The 19,378-nt window shown below is 38.3% G+C and overlaps 1 protein-coding gene across 1 annotated transcript; it reads right to left on the bottom strand.

Annotated features, from left to right (window-relative positions):
• Positions 1-1,676: 1,676 nt before the first annotated feature.
• On the bottom strand, positions 1,677-18,197 carry LOC134228127 (ras-like protein 2). Its single transcript, XM_062709907.1, has 3 exons — positions 17,880-18,197; positions 3,194-3,281; positions 1,677-3,120 (listed from the first exon to the last, which is right to left on the bottom strand). The coding sequence occupies exons 1-3, from the start codon at positions 17,988-17,990 to the stop codon at positions 2,708-2,710; spliced, it is 612 nt and encodes a 203-aa protein (XP_062565891.1). The 5' UTR covers positions 17,991-18,197; the 3' UTR covers positions 1,677-2,707.
• Positions 18,198-19,378: the final 1,181 nt, after the last annotated feature.

The following is a 19,378-nucleotide window of genomic DNA, read 5'->3' on the forward strand; positions in this document are numbered from 1 at the left end:
GTCCCCGGATAGGTTGGCGTGAATTATCGAGGTACTCTTCCCGTCCCGAGTGACAAGTCCCTGGCCACCTGCACCACAAGGCAGAGATGCATTCTGAGCACGAGAACGCGTGTTCGTGTTCAAAACGTTCACAATGTTCAAGAGCACTGACCTAACATAGTAACTTGTATCCTAGACAAACGAATTCAAGCGACGGCATGCTACACATTTTTCGTCTAGTAATGGAACACGTGGGCATCTAACGGATAGAAATCAAGCATGCTTGTATGTTTTTGCATAGTTTCAAATGAAGGGAACCTTCGTTACCATGATCGTTTTTGCTTGCGTATCAACCCAGTGCACATTGAACTGTGTTCAGAGTTCAAAACTAAGAACACCAAGGCACGCTCTTGGCTCATGTTCTGTTCAGGATGCATCTATGCCGCAAGGCAATATGGGTGCGGCCGAAGTGGCGGCTCCGGTGACGAACGAAGAGTTACTCGCGGTGGCCAAATCCCTGGTAAACAACAAAGCTCCAGGGCCTGATGGAGTTCCGAACAGCGCTCTCAAGGCAGCAATCATAGGAATCCCGAACATGTCGAAGAAAGCTAGAACAATCTGTCTTATAGACACGATGGGCAAGTTGCTAGAGAGGATCATCCTCAACAGGCTGACGGCCAGTCAAGCAATCAGTTCGGTTTTCGCAAGGGCAAGTCCACGTTGGACGCTATTAACTCGGTGGTAAAGACCGCCGAGATAGCGATCCAACAGAAAAGGCGAGGTATTCGAAACTGTGCGTTAGTGACACTTGATGTGAATAACGCATTCAACAGCGCAAGCGCAAGCTCGTTACACCGGCTTAGCCTGCTGTTGGGCCTGTACCGGATTTTGGGAAGCTATTTCCAGAACCGTGTACTATTATACGAGACATATGCCGGTTAGAGAAGCGTTCCTATTATCGCAGGAGTTCCGCAAGGTTCAATGCTGGGCCCGGTATTATGCAACCTTATGTATGGCGGTGTTCTAAAGCTAAAGTTCCCTTCTGGGATCGGCTTCGCCGATGACATAACCTTGGAGGTCTACGGGAAGTCAATTCCCAAGGTAGAAAGAACTGACCGCAGCACACGCGATCAGCACGGTGACGGATTGGATGAGCGCTGCAGGCCTGGAGCTCGCTCAACATAAGACGGAAGTGGTTATCGTCAACAACCGAAAGTCGGTTAAACATGCAGTAATTCATGTGGGTGAAGTCGCGATAGCATCAAAGCTCCTTTGATACGACAAGCTGGCCTTCGCCAGCCATGTCGACTATGCGTGCAAGAGACCTTCGGCTGCTGTTGCGGTAATATCGAGGATGATGTCCAACAGTTCCAAGGTGTGTGCCAGTAGACATCTGAGCAAAATGTTGAACTTTTACCGAGATTCGCACAGCCGGGCTCCAGGAAACATCTTTTTTGTCGAAATTTCTGTCAAAGTTGCTGAAAATCAGCAAATAATTTGCCGAAAATCAGCTAATAAATGACATTTTTGCCGGAATATCAGTTTTTCTTTCTGCTGGCGCACGGCTGTGCGGATTTTTGCCGAGCTGCAGAAATAAAAACTAAGTGTGGTAGGTAGGAAGTAATTTTTTTCGGAACCCCTTATCCGCTGTAGGATTTCGGTACATTTTTGTTGAAATAATGTAATTAGTTGTCATCTTTAGTTGGTCAATACATGTATTTCTATAAATAGATTACTGCAAAATATATACGGCATACAGAAAAGTAGTTCGAATCATTTATTGAAAATAAATAGAACGGATTAATTTAGCACCTTTTCCAAATTGTGTGTATCTGTTTTGTTTTTTTTTTCGCGTTGTTTCTAATTCTATTTTGCATAACTTTTAAGCACATTTAAAGCTAGTTATTTTGGTTAATATTGATATTACATTGCATCCAATTTAAAACTTCAATAATTTTTATTAACCTTACGCCTTACTACGTTGGGCGGTAGTTATTATGTTATTCGCAATGGTGTAAACATATATAAATATCTGGCATTTCTTAAAACTCTGTTCTCGTTGATAAAGCACAATGCAACATATAGCTACCTATACAGTATAAGTCTTACATATAAGTAGTAGTAAATATACTCGTTTTGCTTTTTCAATATGGTGTTGATATTTTATTTTCGATTTTGACGTCTTGAAGACACGATATTTGTTTGTCCACTTGTTTGTTGAGGAGTTAGTTAAAATAATTGTAAACATTGGGCTCTAGATTAAAAATAGACAAACTAGGTTTAAAATGCTTTACGATCAACTACACATGATGTGTCTCGTTTCTTTCCTGGGCTGATTTAGTATGTATCGTTTAGTAAAACCGATGATATTAAATATCAATTAGGCACGCTCGTTTTGATGTTTCTATTTTTTTACGTAGTCATAATCAACTTATTGCAAACATATGGCACACGTTGGGATAGATGTTTCCAATTTTGTAAATAATTTGCGGTTTAAAGTATTTCAATTTCGTGGTTGCTGTGCCACAGTTTGTATTGTCCAAACACATTTGAAACGTTAAAAAATGAATAGTAGTACGGCAGTAATCAATGCATACGCACCCACTTTAGAGGCTGTGTAGCATTCATGAAATCGTTTATAAGCACATCATTAACTCATGCTAAATGACGTAAATTAGGTGCTTTCGAAAAATTGTTTAATTGTGCGCTAAAAAGTGTAAGCATCTTTTTACAGGATGCAACATTTCTTTTTCCCTCCTTTTCTTTTGCCCTTCTCGTCGATTAGAGGTCTCTCGGAAAGTTGGAATTTTCGCACAACTCGTACCAGTTCATGGAAGGCCTGATCGACATTCACTCGATTCTTGGCACTACATTCGATAAACGGTATCTTGAGTTGTCGGCTTAGCTGCTGGGCTTCCTCGAGTGACACTACTCGCAGATGGTCCAAGTCCGACTTGTTTCCAACCATCAGCATGGGGAATTCGTCACGATCCTTGACGCGCAAGATTTGCTTGTGGAATTTGTACATCTCGTCGAAGCTGGCATGGTCCGTTACGGCAAACACCAACAGGAATCCTTCACCGGAGCGCATGTACTGTTCCCGCATGGCACTGAACTCTTCTTGACCAGCAGTATCCAGGACTGGGGTGAAAGGAAAGGTCATAAATGTTGAATATTTTTTTTCGAACAGTGTACAATTGTTGTGTAAACTTACTGTCCAGTTTCGCCGGAACATCATCAATAACGCATTGCTTTGTATATGAGTCTTCGATAGTTGGATCATAATCGGTTACAAAATAGCTCTGAAAGATTAGAAAAATGAAATGAAATGAATATGTGTATGAAGTAAAGTTCTACTCAGTTTTTTTTTCAACCACTTTAATAATGGTGGCTTTATGCGGTAGATGCGTGGAAGGTAGAAGATCTGGGTTCAAAACCCGCTTCGGTCTAGGCAAATTTTAAATAGCGAGATTTCTTTTAGTTGATAATTGAAGAAGTGCTTAAAATACATAATTGCGATGTGGAAATTTCCTCGTTGTAAGATGCTACGTCGATATTTGTTTTATTTTATCACCTATGATTTATTCTGCAATAAATGATATCAAAATGTCAATAAATGCGCTTGATCGCCTTGGAAGTATGCATGTCTTAAAATCACCATCACCAAATACAAAATTGGGATGTGGCAATATTCTGATGCAACGATACAACGATAAAAAACTTTCAAATTTTATCACCTATACTTCAATCTACAATAAAAGATATCAAAATGTCAATAAATCCGCTTGATCGCCTTGGAAGTATGCATGTCCCATAATCACCAAGACAGCGAAAAATGTATGAATCACAAAATCATATTATGCTGCTTTGAAGGTGATAGCGTACATGCATTTAAATATTACATCAATCGTTGAGAATAAATTTCAAAAAGTACGAAGCTTGCAGATGTTTTCGTTTTGGCGATTGACTGCTTGGGTTGAGGACCCGATGATGGTTAGAATCAGCGGTATAAATAAAGTGCATCTGTTCATTGCTGAGCATTCTAAATTAAAACAAAACGTACGGCGCATATAGAGTAGTGGCTCTCGGGATGCATAGTATGTGCATTGAGTTCCTTCATTTAAACAGCCATTCTAAATTATCATAATTTTTTATTGAGTCATCAAGCTACATGGTTTGAATTGTTTTTATTTTGGAGATCCTTCCTCGCCAAACTGAAGCCAAAAAAGTTTCCAGGGGTTTTCAAACTGTTTGGGCTGAAAACCCAAGTGCTTTGAAATGGCTTGATGTATTCTTCGAAAAAAGGGATAACAGGGTCTTAATACGAGCAAATCCCTGAAATGAAAGATGGAACCATATCCTCTTTTGTCTTCTTCCTGGCGAATGCTTCATTTGAAAGCAGGGATCATATCTTTCCTTTCCTCAAACCGAGATAATTCCTATGATAAAGAATATGAATCATATTCTCTCTTGCCTTCTGCCGGACAAATGCATCCTTTGAAAGAAGGGATTTAACAAAAAAAATAAACAAACAAATAAACAAATGCCAAAATTAAAGGAAGGAACCATATACCGCCGGAAATAAGTATAAAGACAAGCATGATTTTCATACATTTTCATCATGATTGAGGATCGATATCTCGATTCGTAGCGATTCGATTTGGCTGAAATTTTACTAGGCACCTGTTTTTAACTTGAACTTTCGATCTTTGAGTAAATTGTATACATCTCTGTAGATTTTGACCTCAAAATCTGGAAATAATTAAGGTACACTGGGGGAAGTGGAAAAAGGGGGTAAGTGTAAAAATCGACTCGAAAAATTTCAATTGTACGGATTTTACAGTTTTCACCACACCATAACATTGTGCAAAAATATAGTTTAATGTTCACACTAATACTATGTTAAAATCTGTGTTATACTAACACTAACACAGTTTACGCTGGAACTGTCATTTTAGGTTTCGCGAAAAGTTAATTTTTGCATTCATAAAATCAATTCTTACGTGCTAAATTGTTCCTTTTTCCAGTGATTTAGCACCACAGGTGACCATTACAATACAATTAAACTAATCACATTCAATTTGTAGTGGTTGGTACCATGGAAGAAAATAATTTAAGGATTTTACACTTACCCCTGGTATCGAACACTGCGGGGGAAGTGGATAATGTTCCGATTACGCAAAATTTTCCTTTCCTTCATGATTTATTTCGATTGCTATGAATCTTAATATGTTCCTTCTTTGTAATCATTGTGATTCCAGTGGTGTTTGGACTAATATACATAAGAAAACGCCTGATTAATCCACCTATCGGTATTGATACCTTTCACGTGTTTTACATATGAAAAAAAAACATGAGAAAAATAAAAATAGCACTGATAGGTAAATATATTCCATAAAACATATTCATTTATATTCATAACAAGTTTCACCGTTGAATGCAATTTGTTGCGAACAAATCGGGTAGGGACAAGTGCATGAAAATAGGTGATAATTTTGTACGTGTATTGCGCACAAACATACCAACAAACACACACATACCGACATCTTCTCAATTCGTTAAACTGAGTCAATAAGTTTATGTAAGTTCATTCTCCCTCAAAAAAGTTCATCTTTGGGGCGAAAATACTGATTTCACGTACACATAGTGTTCGGGAAGGCACAACCAGCCGTCCCCTAGCTATTACAAGAATACCTTGGAGACCTATTCCTTTAATTTAATAAAATTATTCAACAAAAGATACTCAGAGCAATTGCCGTCTTGATTTTAATCATATATCACTACTCATCACAATTGAAGGTCAAGATAACTTGGATTTTCCACTTACCCCATTCCGCTAGGGTAAGTGGAAGAATAACTCCTGAATTTCAAATATATTTTTATAAATTTCAAGCGACTAAAATGGTATGAATTACTGCACAGTTGGTGCAAATTGGACTGTTTTTGAGAGGCCATAATGATTTAATGCATTTAGATCATTTGAATTGCTTTTACAATAATTTGAACATGAATTATCGATTTTTCCTTTTCCACTTCCCCCAGTGTACCTTATAAAGACACCACTTTTTTATATGGAGCTCCATACAACGGAAATGTCTTTATAATTATTTCCATCAGAAACGCGTATAACCAGAATATATGCATAAATGTAACTATCATTGAATAAAAATTCAAGTCATTTTAGGCTTGTTGGCAAAAAATCAGCCCAATCGAATCGCTAAGAATCGAGATATTGGCTTCCCAATATGACCATTTTGTATGGAAACCGAGCTTGTCTTTAAACTTATTTCCACCAGTGTATCCTCTGTTGCTTTCTGCCGAGCAAATGCATAATATTTATGAAAAATTAAGATTAAGGGACAGAGGCGAGGTAATTATTATCAATACTTAAGACAAAAGCTACGCCGATGCCCTGGAGGACATGAGATGTGATGTAAAGCTCCTTTGCCTAGGTGGAGATATCAATAGCATCCGTAGATCGCAAAAAGGTGAGATGATTCTCGTTCTGATGCAGGATGCTGCGCTGAAGCGTTTCGCGAATCAAAAGTTGAAGGAGGATGTGCTGGGTGATGGGATCCAATCTATGCCCTGTAGCGGTAGTCCAGTGTAAGGGACTGGATAAAATTACCGAAGCTGGTGGACGAACTGAAGAATCAGTGTAACGTCGAGATTCAGGATATTGCGATTGCGGAAACGCAGGCTGCTTCAATCCAAACACTTCTAGCAGAAGCCAAGAAGGCATATAAGTGCTTGGTATCAGTGCCTGGGCAACGTAGCCTACGATTGAATATCAGTCCCATCTTTGCTGGATTTCCTATTCATATGGGACAAATATGAGATGTTGGGCAGTATGGTAAGCTGTACTGAAGGTGTGGAGCAAATGGCTACTTAGCTACCTGCCAGGCCGCACCGAGCGAGGATGTGATTCTTTTTCATCCAGTGATATGCAGGGGGTTACGACAAATTCTTGATATTTTCGTACATGCGTTTTCGCCTCGCTTTGGAGAGAAGATGAAAGAAGCCCACAGCAGGCTGGAAATGGAAGCTATGTGGGTGGGTCGGACTTGGCCTAGTCATCAACACGCCAGACGGAGTAGGATAGAAGTTCCGATAGTCGTGGGGTGGGTGATAAATAGTTGCGGTAGTGTAGTTTTTAGAGAATCTACAGAATAATCGTAGCAACCCACATTGATGATCAATAATGTGAACTGTCATTCTACGAAACAAGCGAAAACAGCTTTGGAATATCCTCGAAATCGGTGAATTCGGCACCAACATTTCAAAAGGGCGAAACTGCTTTTGTAAACAAGAGCTTCTCACATCGCTGGTGGGCTAATTTGAGCCGACCTACACAATCTAGCACCACTGATGGAAGCAGTGAATCCTCTTTCTTCATGCAATGGCGCTGGATTGCGTGGGTGGACTCTAATTTGCCCACCAGCGACGTGAGAAGCTTTTGTTTACAAATGTTGAAATGTTGGTGCCGAATTATCCTCAAATACCTTATTTATTTTTGGCCTTTGCACCAATAGTTGCGGTAGTGTTCCTTTCCTATAGTTGAGAGTCCTGTAAAAAAAACAAAGGGATCCGCAACTATAGGAACACGAATTAAAAAAGGTCGCAACTATTGGAACATTGTACCAATAATTGGAGGAAGGATTTTAGGCAACATTGATAGATTTCTTAGTGGTTGGGACATATTTCGCATAAAATAGTGTTAATCAGCTTTTGGATACACCCTCAAGGTAAGTTGAATGCAATATATCAGGTGTGAGCAGACCGCATCGTGCTTTTGTGCTGTGCGGTTCTTTCTCTCTTTGCGGAAGGAAGTTTTTAATACTACCCGAAGCTATTTTAATTTCAACGGTGCTTCTTAGCGCTATTTGTACCCACTGATCCCGTTACGATCTTTGCAAGGACCCGTGCCTTCGTTTTACGTTGGACCCGTTTGCGGAAGTAAAATTCCGACAAGCGGTGGTAATCCTGCAGGGACACCGTTCTGGGATAAAACTTCTTAGAAGGTCACGTCTCCACGCTCAGCAATGAGCATTAATAAAACAATAGGAAGAGTCTCTGAATTCTCCACTTCCTTCAAAGAAACAAGGTTTCAAGACCGTCCTGCCAAAGCGCGGAAAAATAGAAGGAAGCTGGAGAATTCAGATATTCCTTCTAACTCTAATATCGGAAATAATTCTTCTCCAATCGAACTGAGCAATCAGTTCGATTTGATTAATGATGCAATTGGGCAAATTGAATATACCTCTAGCCCAGGTGATTCGATTCATGCGAAAAAACAAAGGATTCCGCCGATTGTGGTATCTGTTGCCGAGTTTTCTGGCTTTAGGAATGAGATTTTGAGTAACCTTCAGGGGATCAAGGTTTCATTTCAGATTGCTAGGAAGGGTGACTGCCGCGTTTTGCCGGGATCCTTTGACGATCGCAAACGTCTTCTTCAGTATTTAACTGAGAAGCGCCATAAATTCTTCACATACGACGACAAAACTGAGCGATTGTTCAAAGTCGTCTTGAAAGGTCTCCCCAGTGATGATAAATCACTGGATGAAATAAAAATTGAAATTTCTCAATTACTTGGATTTTCACCAGTCCAAGTAATTAAGATGAAAAAGAAATCCCACTCTGGTACTTCCCAGAGGGGCATTTCTCAAGAATTTTATTTAGTTCATTTTAACAAAAGTGAACTAAATAGTATGAAAAGTTTGGAAAAGGCCTGTATTATGTCCCATGTCCGTGTTACATGGGAACATTTCCACTGAGCCTGGGGAAATTTCAAAACCCCACCCAGTACCGTAAGTGCCAAAAGTGGGGTCATGGAACCAAACATTGTCACATGGATGCTAAATGCATGATTTGTGGTGGAACCTCTCACGCCAAGGACGCATGTCCTGTGAGAGAAAGATTCAATAAATTTAAATGTGCAAATTGTGGGGCAACCATAAATCCAATTTCTGGGAATGCCCTTCACGCAAAAAAGTTTTGAATTCCCGTGCAAAATTGATGACGGGAAATTCCAATCGGATCCGGTTACCGGTCGAGCAATTCATACCCACCACAATTCACAAACAAATTTTGCCGCTCGCCAACGGGTAGCAAGCACTTCAGTAAATTCCAATTTTTCCAATGTACCTACGTATGCAAACATCGCTGCTGGTAGACAAAATTTCTCTTCTCAAAATGAGGTTTATACCCATGTCCCAACGGAAAATAATGGTCATGTTGCCGATTCAGGTAGCATGACTGCTTCCGATTTTGATTTTTAACTGAACAATTGCATCACATGATTGATGCAATGTTCAAAGCAAATACCATACCAGAAGCTGTTCAGGTTGGTATAAAGTACACACAAAAAATTGTTATCGGACTCCGTTTTAATGGATCTAAATAATTGTGTGAAAGTTCTAAATTGGAATGCCCGCTCTCTAAAGGGTAAGGAAGATGAATTATTCAACTTCCTTTCAGTTCATAATGTGCATATTGCCATTATAACTGAAACGTATTTAAAATCAGGACTCTCCATTAAAAGAGATCCAAACTATTTTATCTACAGAAATGATCGTCTTGACAGCGCCTGTGGTGGGGTCGCCATCGTCATTAATAGACGTATCAAACATAAATTATTTTCTTCGTTTGAAACCAAAGTTTTTGAAACCTTGGGAGTTTCTGTTGAAACAAATTTTGGTCAATTTTCCTTCATTACAGCCTACTTGCCTTTTCAATGCAATGGGCAGCAAAAGAATTTGTTGAAAGCTTCAAAGCTTCAAATTCTGACTCGCAACAAATCAAAATTCTTCGTAATTGGTGACTTCAATGCCAAACACCGTTCATGGAATAATGCTCAAAGCAATTCCAACGGCAACATTTTATTTGGAGATTGTTCTGCGGGATATTATACTATTCAATATCCCAATGGCCCAACTTGTTTTTCATCCACTCGAAATCCTTCGACAATTGATTTGGTTTTAACGGATTCAAGTCAGCTGTGTGGCCAATTGGTAACTCATGCTGACTTTGACTCTGATCACCTTCCTGTGACATTTGAAATCTCACAAGAAGCCATTTATAATCCGATCAGCTCTACTTTTAATTATCATAGAGCTGATTGGGATTTATATTAGGATTTATATAGGAATTTTGATGTTAATATTCCTTTGGATACCAAAATTGATATTGACAATGCGCTCGTATCTTTGACAAATTTAATTGTCGAAGCCAGAAAACGTGCAATTGCGAAATGTGAAGTTAAATTCAACTCCATTATTATTGACGACGATCTTCAGCTACTGATCCGTCTTAAAAATGTGAGGCGAAGGCAATACCAAAGATCTCGCGATCCCGCTTTGAAAGTTATTTGGCGAGATTTGCAAAATGAAATTAAAAAACGTTTCGCTAATCTGAGAAATACCAACTTTGAGAATAATGTCTCAAAGTTGAATCCCAGTTCGAAACCCTTTTGGAAATTAACGAAAATTCTTAAAAAAACCTCAAAAGCCAATTCCAGCGCTTAAAGAGGGAAATAAAATTTTATTAACAAATGGCCAAAAGGCTCAAAAACTTGCTCAGCAGTTCGAGAGTGCCCATAATTTTAGTCTAGGTCTCGTTAGTCCAATTGAGGATCAGGTTACACGGAGCTTCGAAGACATTCTCAATCAAGAGAATGTTTTTGACCCTTCGTTGGGAACTAATTTGGATGAAGTGAAATCTATTACTAGAAAATTTAAAAATATGAAAGCCCCGGGTGATGATGGTCTTTACTCTTTTTGGTTAATTTATTTAACAAATGTTTTCAATTGGCATACTTTCCAGATAAATGTAAGAACGCCAAAGTTGTTCCAATTTTGAAGCCGGACAAAAATCCAGCTGAGGCTTCTAGTTATCGCCCAATCAGTTTGCTTTCTTCAATAAGCAAACTGTTTGAAAAGATTATTTTAAATAGAATGATGGTTCATATTAATGACAATTCTATTTTTGCTGATGAGCAATTTGGTTTTCGCCATGGGCATTCAACCACCCATCAGTTATTAAGAGTAACGAATTTAATTCGGCTCAACAAATCTGAAGGATATTCGACTGGAGTTGCTCTTCTTGATATAGAGAAAGCATTTGACAGTGTTTGAAGGTTTGATTGTAAAATTGATGAATTTTAATTTTCCTCTGTACATTATTAAACTGATCGAAAATTATTTATCAGATCGCTCACTGCAGGTAAACTATCAGAATTTGAGATCTGATAGATTACCTGTAAGAACTAGTGTCCCCAAGGCAGCATACTGGGGCCCATTTTGTATAACATTTTTACTTCTGACTTACCTGATTTACCACCAGGGTGTCAAAATCTTTGTTTGCAGATGACACAGGTCTCTCAGCCAAAGGGCGTAGCCTTCGTGCCATTTGTAGTAGATTGCAAAAGTTTGGATATTTTCTCCACTTACTTGCAAAAATGGAAAATTTCCCCGAATGCTTCCAAAACTCAGCTTATAATTTTCCCACATAAGCCGAGAGCTTCTTATTTGAAACCTTCTAGCAGACATATTGTCACTATGAATGGGGTTCCAATTAATTAGGACTTCTGCTAGATCAAAAATTAACTTTTAAAAATCACATTGAAGGCCTTCAAGCCAAATGTAACAAATATATTAAGTGTCTATATCCACTTATAAACAGAAAATCAAAACTTTGTCTTATGAACAAACTTTTGATTTACAAACAAATTTTTAGACCTGCCATGTTGTATGCTGTGCCAATATGGACTAGTTGCTGCAATACCAGAAAGAAGGCACTTTAGCGGATTCAAAATAAAATTCTGAAAATGATTCTGAAGTTGCCTCCGTGGTATAGTACCAATGAACTTCATAGAATTTCTAATATTGAGACATTGCAACAAATGTCCAACAAAATAATTTCCAATTTTAGACAAAAATCGTTGCAATCTTCTATTGCAACGATTAATTCCTTGTACCCTTAGTATAAAATAGGTTAAGATTAGTTTAAGTTGAAAACATTGTAATTCCTACATGGTTCAATTCAACCAGAGAAAAAATTCTAACTGCCAGAGGCAATTGAAATGTATTAATAATAACTAAAAATATAACATAGCAAATGAGGATGATAGTGTTAAGAAAACACGGAACACCTAGTCTAAGAGATGAATGCATGTATTAGATAATTAGCAAATAAAATCAGTAAAAAAAAAAAAAAAATTCAGGTGTGAGCAATTAAATAGTGATAGCGGGTGCTTATATAACTAAGCTAGTTAATAAAATTCAATTTCATTCAATTGACCTTTCCCGTCATTTCTTTTATTCGCTCAACCGATTTTTTATTTTATTTAAGGTCAACTTTCCCAAAGAACCAATATTTTTTGACGGCTTAAGTATTTTGAAAACTTGAAACAAAAAATCGAAAAAGTGCTGTATTTCAAGATTGGTCTAACATTTGACCGACAATGAACGAACATCGAGTGAATTTTTCAGGCCGGTTCACACGTTTTCGGTTTTCGTTTTTGATTCTTAAAATAGTTAGAAGCTTCATAAATAATTCGAATCGACTGAGACAATAAAACGAGATACAATTTTTGACAGGAAAGTTCAATTGACCTTTCTCGCTAAAATTTTATATTCGCTAAATCGATTATTTGGCTTATTTAAGATCAACTTTCCCAAAGAACCCATATTTTTGACGCTTCTAAGTATTTTTAAAATTTAAAACATCGAGAAAGTGCTTTTTTTTTAAGATTGGCGAACGAACATCAGGTGAATTTTTCCGGCCGGTTCACACGTGCAGCACTTTTTCGGTTTTTGTTTTCGATTTTAAAAATAGTTAGTGGCTTAAAAAATATGAATTCTTTGGGAAAGTTGACCTTAAATAAGCCAAAGAATCAACTGAGACAATAAAACGAGATACAGTTTTGTACGGGAAAGGTCAATTTATTATCGAATGTTTATATTTGTTTAGTTGTTTTGATACATTCTGATAGGACTTATAGCATTTCTATATTCCATGCTTGGTTTAAAAATTTATGTCTTGATTTTTGGTTAATTTCTGCCTTTATGATCACTCCAAAAACGAAGTCACAAGTCGCAGACCATTATCGTTAATTGATAAGCTATAATGATCTGCGACTTGGGACGATAGGAGGCCCGGAAACCCATACTGTTATATACCAATCGACTCAGCTTAACGAACTGAGGTGATGTCTGTATGTGTGTATGTGTACAAATTTTGCAGATACACTTTTAAAAACTTAGCATTGTCCGAACTACTCGCAATAAATTTCATTCGACGGAATGTTACAGAATGTTCTGCTGAAAACCGCGAGAAGATTAGAGTTTTTTCGGCAAATATATTAGCATTTTACTGGAGTGTTGTAGGGGTGAATTTATTTCTTTTCAAAGGTAAAAGAAACGAAATTTGCTCAAACCCCACTTCAGAGAAATGCTAATAACTTAGCCGGGCAAACTCTAATCTTCTCGCGGTTTTCTGCATAACATTCTGTATTTAATTCTACAAGAACTGAATGAGTATCATGGTTCTTGATCGTAAATTGTGCCGTCCAACTGCAAATCACTGTTTTTGGATGTTTCTGCATACATTTTTCCATATAAACTTCCAACGAGTTTAGCACCGCCCAAACGTTGACCGATTTGGCTGAAATTTTGTCCAGAGCATCAGGGCATCAAATAGAGGGCGGCCCATCAAAAAAATTGAAAAAAGTTTTTCCCATGCTAATTTGAGCCACCCTAGTAGGTGGGTTTAAATTCATATTTTTAGTTTGTATAAAATAAAATAAAATTTCTATATAACATTTCTTATTTTTATTTGAAACTAGCTGACCCGGCAAACTTTGTTTCGTCAAAAATTTATCATTTTTCTGATACAATTTGTTGCGTACATTATGTATTTAGAAAACAAATTGGTTCTTCAGAATGATTTTACACAAATAAAAATTAACACACATCGATCTTTTCATTATCGTTTTTACCACTTCATCGAAGAGACTGGATTTTGATATTGATTTTTTTCCAGTTTCATCGTAAATAGAAGAGGAAAACGAATATGAATTAGCAAAAGTTGAGTGATGTGCAGTCGTACAAATGTCAACTTTGATTTATAAGGATCGAAAAATTTCATGAAAATTGTACGAAAAATCATTTCATCGAAAAGATTGAACAATGATCTTTAAAGTATTCCAGTTTCATCATAACATTTTCCCTCGTAAATAAAAGAAGGAAAATAATATAAAGTAGCAAAAGTGATGCCCCCACCTTGAGGGAAGTTAAGGATGCCATTCAACAGCTAAAGACCAATAAAGCAGCTGGTAAGGATGGTATCGGAGCTGAGCTCATCAAGATGGGCCCGGAAAAGCTGGCCACTTGCCTGCACAAACTGATAGTCAGAATCTGGGAAACCGAACAGCTACCGGAGGAGTGGAAGGAAGGGGTTATATGCCCCATCTACAAGAAAGGCGACAAACTGGAGTGTGAGAACTTTCGAGCGATCACCATCCTTAATGCCGCCTACAAAGTGATATCCCAGATCATCTTCCGTCGTCTGTCACCATTAGTGAACGAGTTCGTGGGAAGTTATCAAGCCGGCTTCGTTGACGGCCGCTCGACAACGGACCAGATCTTTACTGTACGGCAAATCCTTCAAAAATGCCGTGAATACCAGGTCCCAACGCACCATCTGTTCGTTGATTTCAAGGCGGCATACGACAGTATAGACCGCGTAGAGCTATGGAAAATTATGGACGAGAACAGCTTCCCTGGGAAGCTTACCAGACTGATCAAAGCAACGGTGGATGGTGTGCAAAACTGTGTGAAGATTTCGGGCGAACACTCCAGTTCGTTCGAATCGCGCCGGGGACTAAGACAAGGTGACGGACTTTCGTGCCTGTTGTTCAACATTGCGCTAGAAGGTGCCATGCGGAGAGCCGGGTGTAACAGCCGGGGTACGATTTTCAACAGATCCAGTCAATTTATTTGCTTCGCGGATGACATGGACATTGTCGGCCGAACATTTGCAAAGGTGGCAGAACTGTACACCCGCCTGAAACGTGAAGCAACAAAAGTTGGACTGGTGGTGAATGCGTCAAAGACAAAGTACATGCTTGTGGGCGGAACCGAGCGCGACAGGGCCCGCCTGGGAAGCAGTGTTACGATAGACGGGGATACCTTCGAGGTGGTCGAGGAATTCGTCTCGTCTCGGATCCTTGCTAACGGCTGACAACAACGTTAGTCGTGAAATACGAAGGCGCATCATCTGTGGAAGTCGGGCCTACTACGGGCTCCAGAAGAAACTGCGGTCGAAAAAGATTCGCCACCGCACCAAATGTGTCATGTACAAGACGTTAATAAGACCGGTTGTCCTCTACGGACATGAAACATGGACAATGCTCGAGGAGGACTTGCAAGCACTCGGAGTATTCGAGAGACGGGTGCTTAGGACCATCTTTGGCGGTGTGCAAGAAGACGGTGTGTGGCGGCGAAGAATGAACCATGAGCTCGCCCAACTCTACGGCGAACCCAGTATCCAGAAGGTAGCTAAAGCCGGAAGGGTACGATGGGCAGGACATGTTGCAAGAATGCCGGACGGCAACCCTGCAAAGATGGTGTTCGCTTCCGATCCGGCAGGTACGAAACGGCGTGGAGTGCAGCGAGCGAGATGGGCAGATCAGGTGCAGAACGACTTGGCGAGCGTGGGGTGTATCCGAGGATGGAGAGATGCGGCCTCGAACCGTGCATTGTGGCGTCAAATTGTTGATTCAGTGTTATCTGTTTAGATGTTAACTAAATAAATGAAATGAATGAACACTACCGCAACATTAGGGCATACCACAACGATAGGACGTTTTACCCTATTATGACTTTTTAGACGAAATAATTTGGTTATACTTTATTGACACTCGATTTGATGATAAAATTTCATTTTTGTTGAGTATGGCAAGGTAAAATATTTTTCAGCATTGTTTCTTATGCGTAACACACTCTCTATAAAACGTGTAATCTCGTCAAGCAATCTAAAATTTAAACATTTTTAGTAATACAGTGAAGGTATCATAAGTTATGTAGGCGATATTGTACTAACTGCGTTGGAACAAATAAATTTGATCGACAAAAGAGACATACTAACATGAACTTGCAAATGGGGCAAGATCAGTCAGCACATGCTGAAGGGCATAGTTCGTATGCAAAACAAATTTTTCATTGCTGATTTAATCATTTTAAAGTTATTTTTGAGCATAATGGCACAGACAAACAGACATAGCACATTGAACATTCACTCATCAAATTCATCGTCGTTCAAACATTAACGACATCTGTTGATTTTAGTTAGTTTGGCAAACCACGAACCAGATGGCGGTAGTGTGCAAACGTCAAACTCGAGCAAATCCGATGCGCGCGCCACGAGTGATCGATTGGCCAACTTATGATTATTTGAATTTACCAGTAAATCAGTGAACGATGGAGATTTGTCGAGTGTTATGTCTGTTTGTCTGTGATAATGGTGTTAATTTGTTGATCAAAAATGTATACATTTTGTCTTTATGAAACCATTACACAGATGGCTTGTTTTTATAAGAAATTGCAGACATTTTCAAATGTAGAGCCATTTCTTCATCTAAAGCTTAGAATCCTTTTTATTTAATTAAATCATAGACAATAAACCTATCTATCTGTGTATAATTTAATATTGTGAATAAGAACAATATTAATTGCAGAATTTAAAGGTGACCCATCTTGCCCCGCTGTTTGACCCATCTAACCCCGGGATTTTTTGGTTTTGGTTTTGGATAAATAGACTCCTACTTTATTGACTCAAAAAGAAATAAAAAGTGGAATTTTTGTTATTTCATACTCCTGGTTTACAGATTATGAGCTATTTTTATAGATCCACGTTGAAAAGTTGAATCAAATGTTTCTGTTTTGAAGCATTCAGGGTTCGCCTTAGGCGACCTATCTTGCCCCATCATACCATATTAAATAAAATAATATAATAATAATAAGAAAGATAGATAAATGATCAAAATCGAAAAATTGCATGCAATTTGTACGAAAAAAATTTCATCGAAAAGATTGAGCATTGATCTTCAAAGTATTCCAATTTTTTCCTCGTAAATAAAAGAAGGAAACGAATATAAATTAGCAAAACTGGTGTTGTCTATTCTTGTGTAATGACTCATTCGACGACGGCAACAAAAAGGTTTGGAAATCCGGATTTTATAAATATATCATATAAAAAGTATAAAACTTTTGGGCAAATCTTTGAATACCATATTTTGATCACACCTTCTAAAATGATGGAAGAGTCTACACTATCATTTATAAGTCACTACATAGCACACCAGTTGGAAACTGCTGGCCCACTCTGTAGGTACGTATCGCATCACTATTTAGGTGAAAATACACCGAATTAGCTAAAAGTATAAACAGATTGTTTTCTTTACCACGCAAAATTGGCACCGCTATATTAAATAAAAGATAGATTCTCTCGCAATCACGGACGGATGACGAAACGTGCAGGGAATTATGTGGGCGATCAATGTCGTTTGCCGCGATCTCCCGCATCATAGTTTCAGTATGAATTGAGTTGAGAACAACGCACGCCAATGGAGCAAATATGAATGAATTTTGCATTCTACCCGATCATCGTTGCGGGTGAGGTTTCGGTGATCGATTTGAGTGACTTCTCTCACTTGAGTATGATGCACCACTTGAGACATGTATATGGATGGGTCTTTTGAGGTTTATGATCTGCGGTTAGACATCTTGCAGATGCCACAGCTGCTGACTTTGGTAGGGTAAGCATAATTCCCTTTCATCTACAGATGCTCCGTTTAGTCATATAACAATTAAATAAACAGAACACTCTTTTGCTAAAAATACCTGTATAAACTGTATAGTAATTGCTGATTTTCCAACACCTCCTCCTCCCACTACAACCAGCTTATATGTCTGAGCGTAGCTGCCAGGGTTCGACGGAGTGTAACGAGACATCTTTCGGGTTCCTGGGGATATGTGCCGTTTTCAAAACACGTAATTCTTAACAATTAACAAACGAACTGTTCACACAAACTACAAATTGGGATTATGTTGGAGGTAATATCAATTAAACCAAACAAATAAGGATAAAGTGATCACTCAGCAGTAAGTTGTGTACATTTTTTGAAACTGATCAGCAAAAGTGACATCAGATGTCTGTACGAGAAAGAGAGAACAGTTCCGCAGCGACGTGAAAGATGGAATACAGTGCTTGCCGCATCGTGCGAACGCAGCATACCCCACTGGGTTATGCTGTGTTGGATTGAATGAACGAAGGGAACAGATGAAAACATAGGAAAGATTTGAATTGCCAGTTATGTTTAGCTTATGGTATGTTTTATGTTTAGGTTTCGATGATTCATCTCATATGTAGATTGTAATGGGAATGGGAAAGCAAAATTGATATTTTTTTATTTGCATGACTATGAGTAATGCAACAGTTAATTTACCGCATAAGCCACCATACTTCTAATAATAGTTTGCAAACAAAAAATATTTAACACAAAAGTAAATGATGGAATGAAATCTGACGTATGTGGCTGAGTAAATCATGATGATAAATGCAACATACAATAATTGTGATGAACAGTACCACTCTGCATGTCTATTATCTATTTTGTGCACTGCAGAAATGGAATTATGTGCATTTGATACATGATTTTTTTTTGCCAATTTCACGATAACACCTTAACATAATCGAAAAATACGCATGAAATTGCTGAAACCGACATGTCGCGCTATCATAAATCTGCGATGGATGCGCATTATATTTTACTCTACGATGCCGAGGCCACCCATCACTTGTTTCACTTTCAATAACACGGAACTTTGAGTATGTATATTGATCTAGATTTGTTAGCTGGTGAAACGTGTACTTCGAGAATACCCCCAAAAAACAAATCTGACAATTATTGTATAAAATCTGGGCATATACAATTCTGTAAGCTTTTTATACAGATATTGTATTAAAATAATACATATTTGTATTATTTCAATACAACAATTGTATTGAAATCTTCCGAAATTGTATATGCTCAATTATTTTACAGCTTATGTAAAGTTCTTATGCAGAACTGTATTAAAATCTGCCTTCCGCTGGTTGAATGTAGGTGGTGAATCCTAACCTCTATTCACTTGGATCGTAGTGCAATTTACACCAGTTTAGATAAATCACGGAGTAGTAACCATTGATATATATAGTCAGTCTAAGTTAAGCTAAGCTAAGAAAATCAACAATGTGTGGTCTCTGTTAATAAAGAACGAAAAAAAAAATCAATATGTGGTTCCTTCAACTCACCCGTAAGTTTTTCGTTCAATCAAATTAGGTGTACAAACAACCATGC

The sequence above is a fragment of the Armigeres subalbatus genome, chromosome 3 (assembly GCF_024139115.2).
Source record: "Armigeres subalbatus isolate Guangzhou_Male chromosome 3, GZ_Asu_2, whole genome shotgun sequence".
Lineage (NCBI taxonomy): Eukaryota > Metazoa > Arthropoda > Insecta > Diptera > Culicidae > Armigeres > Armigeres subalbatus.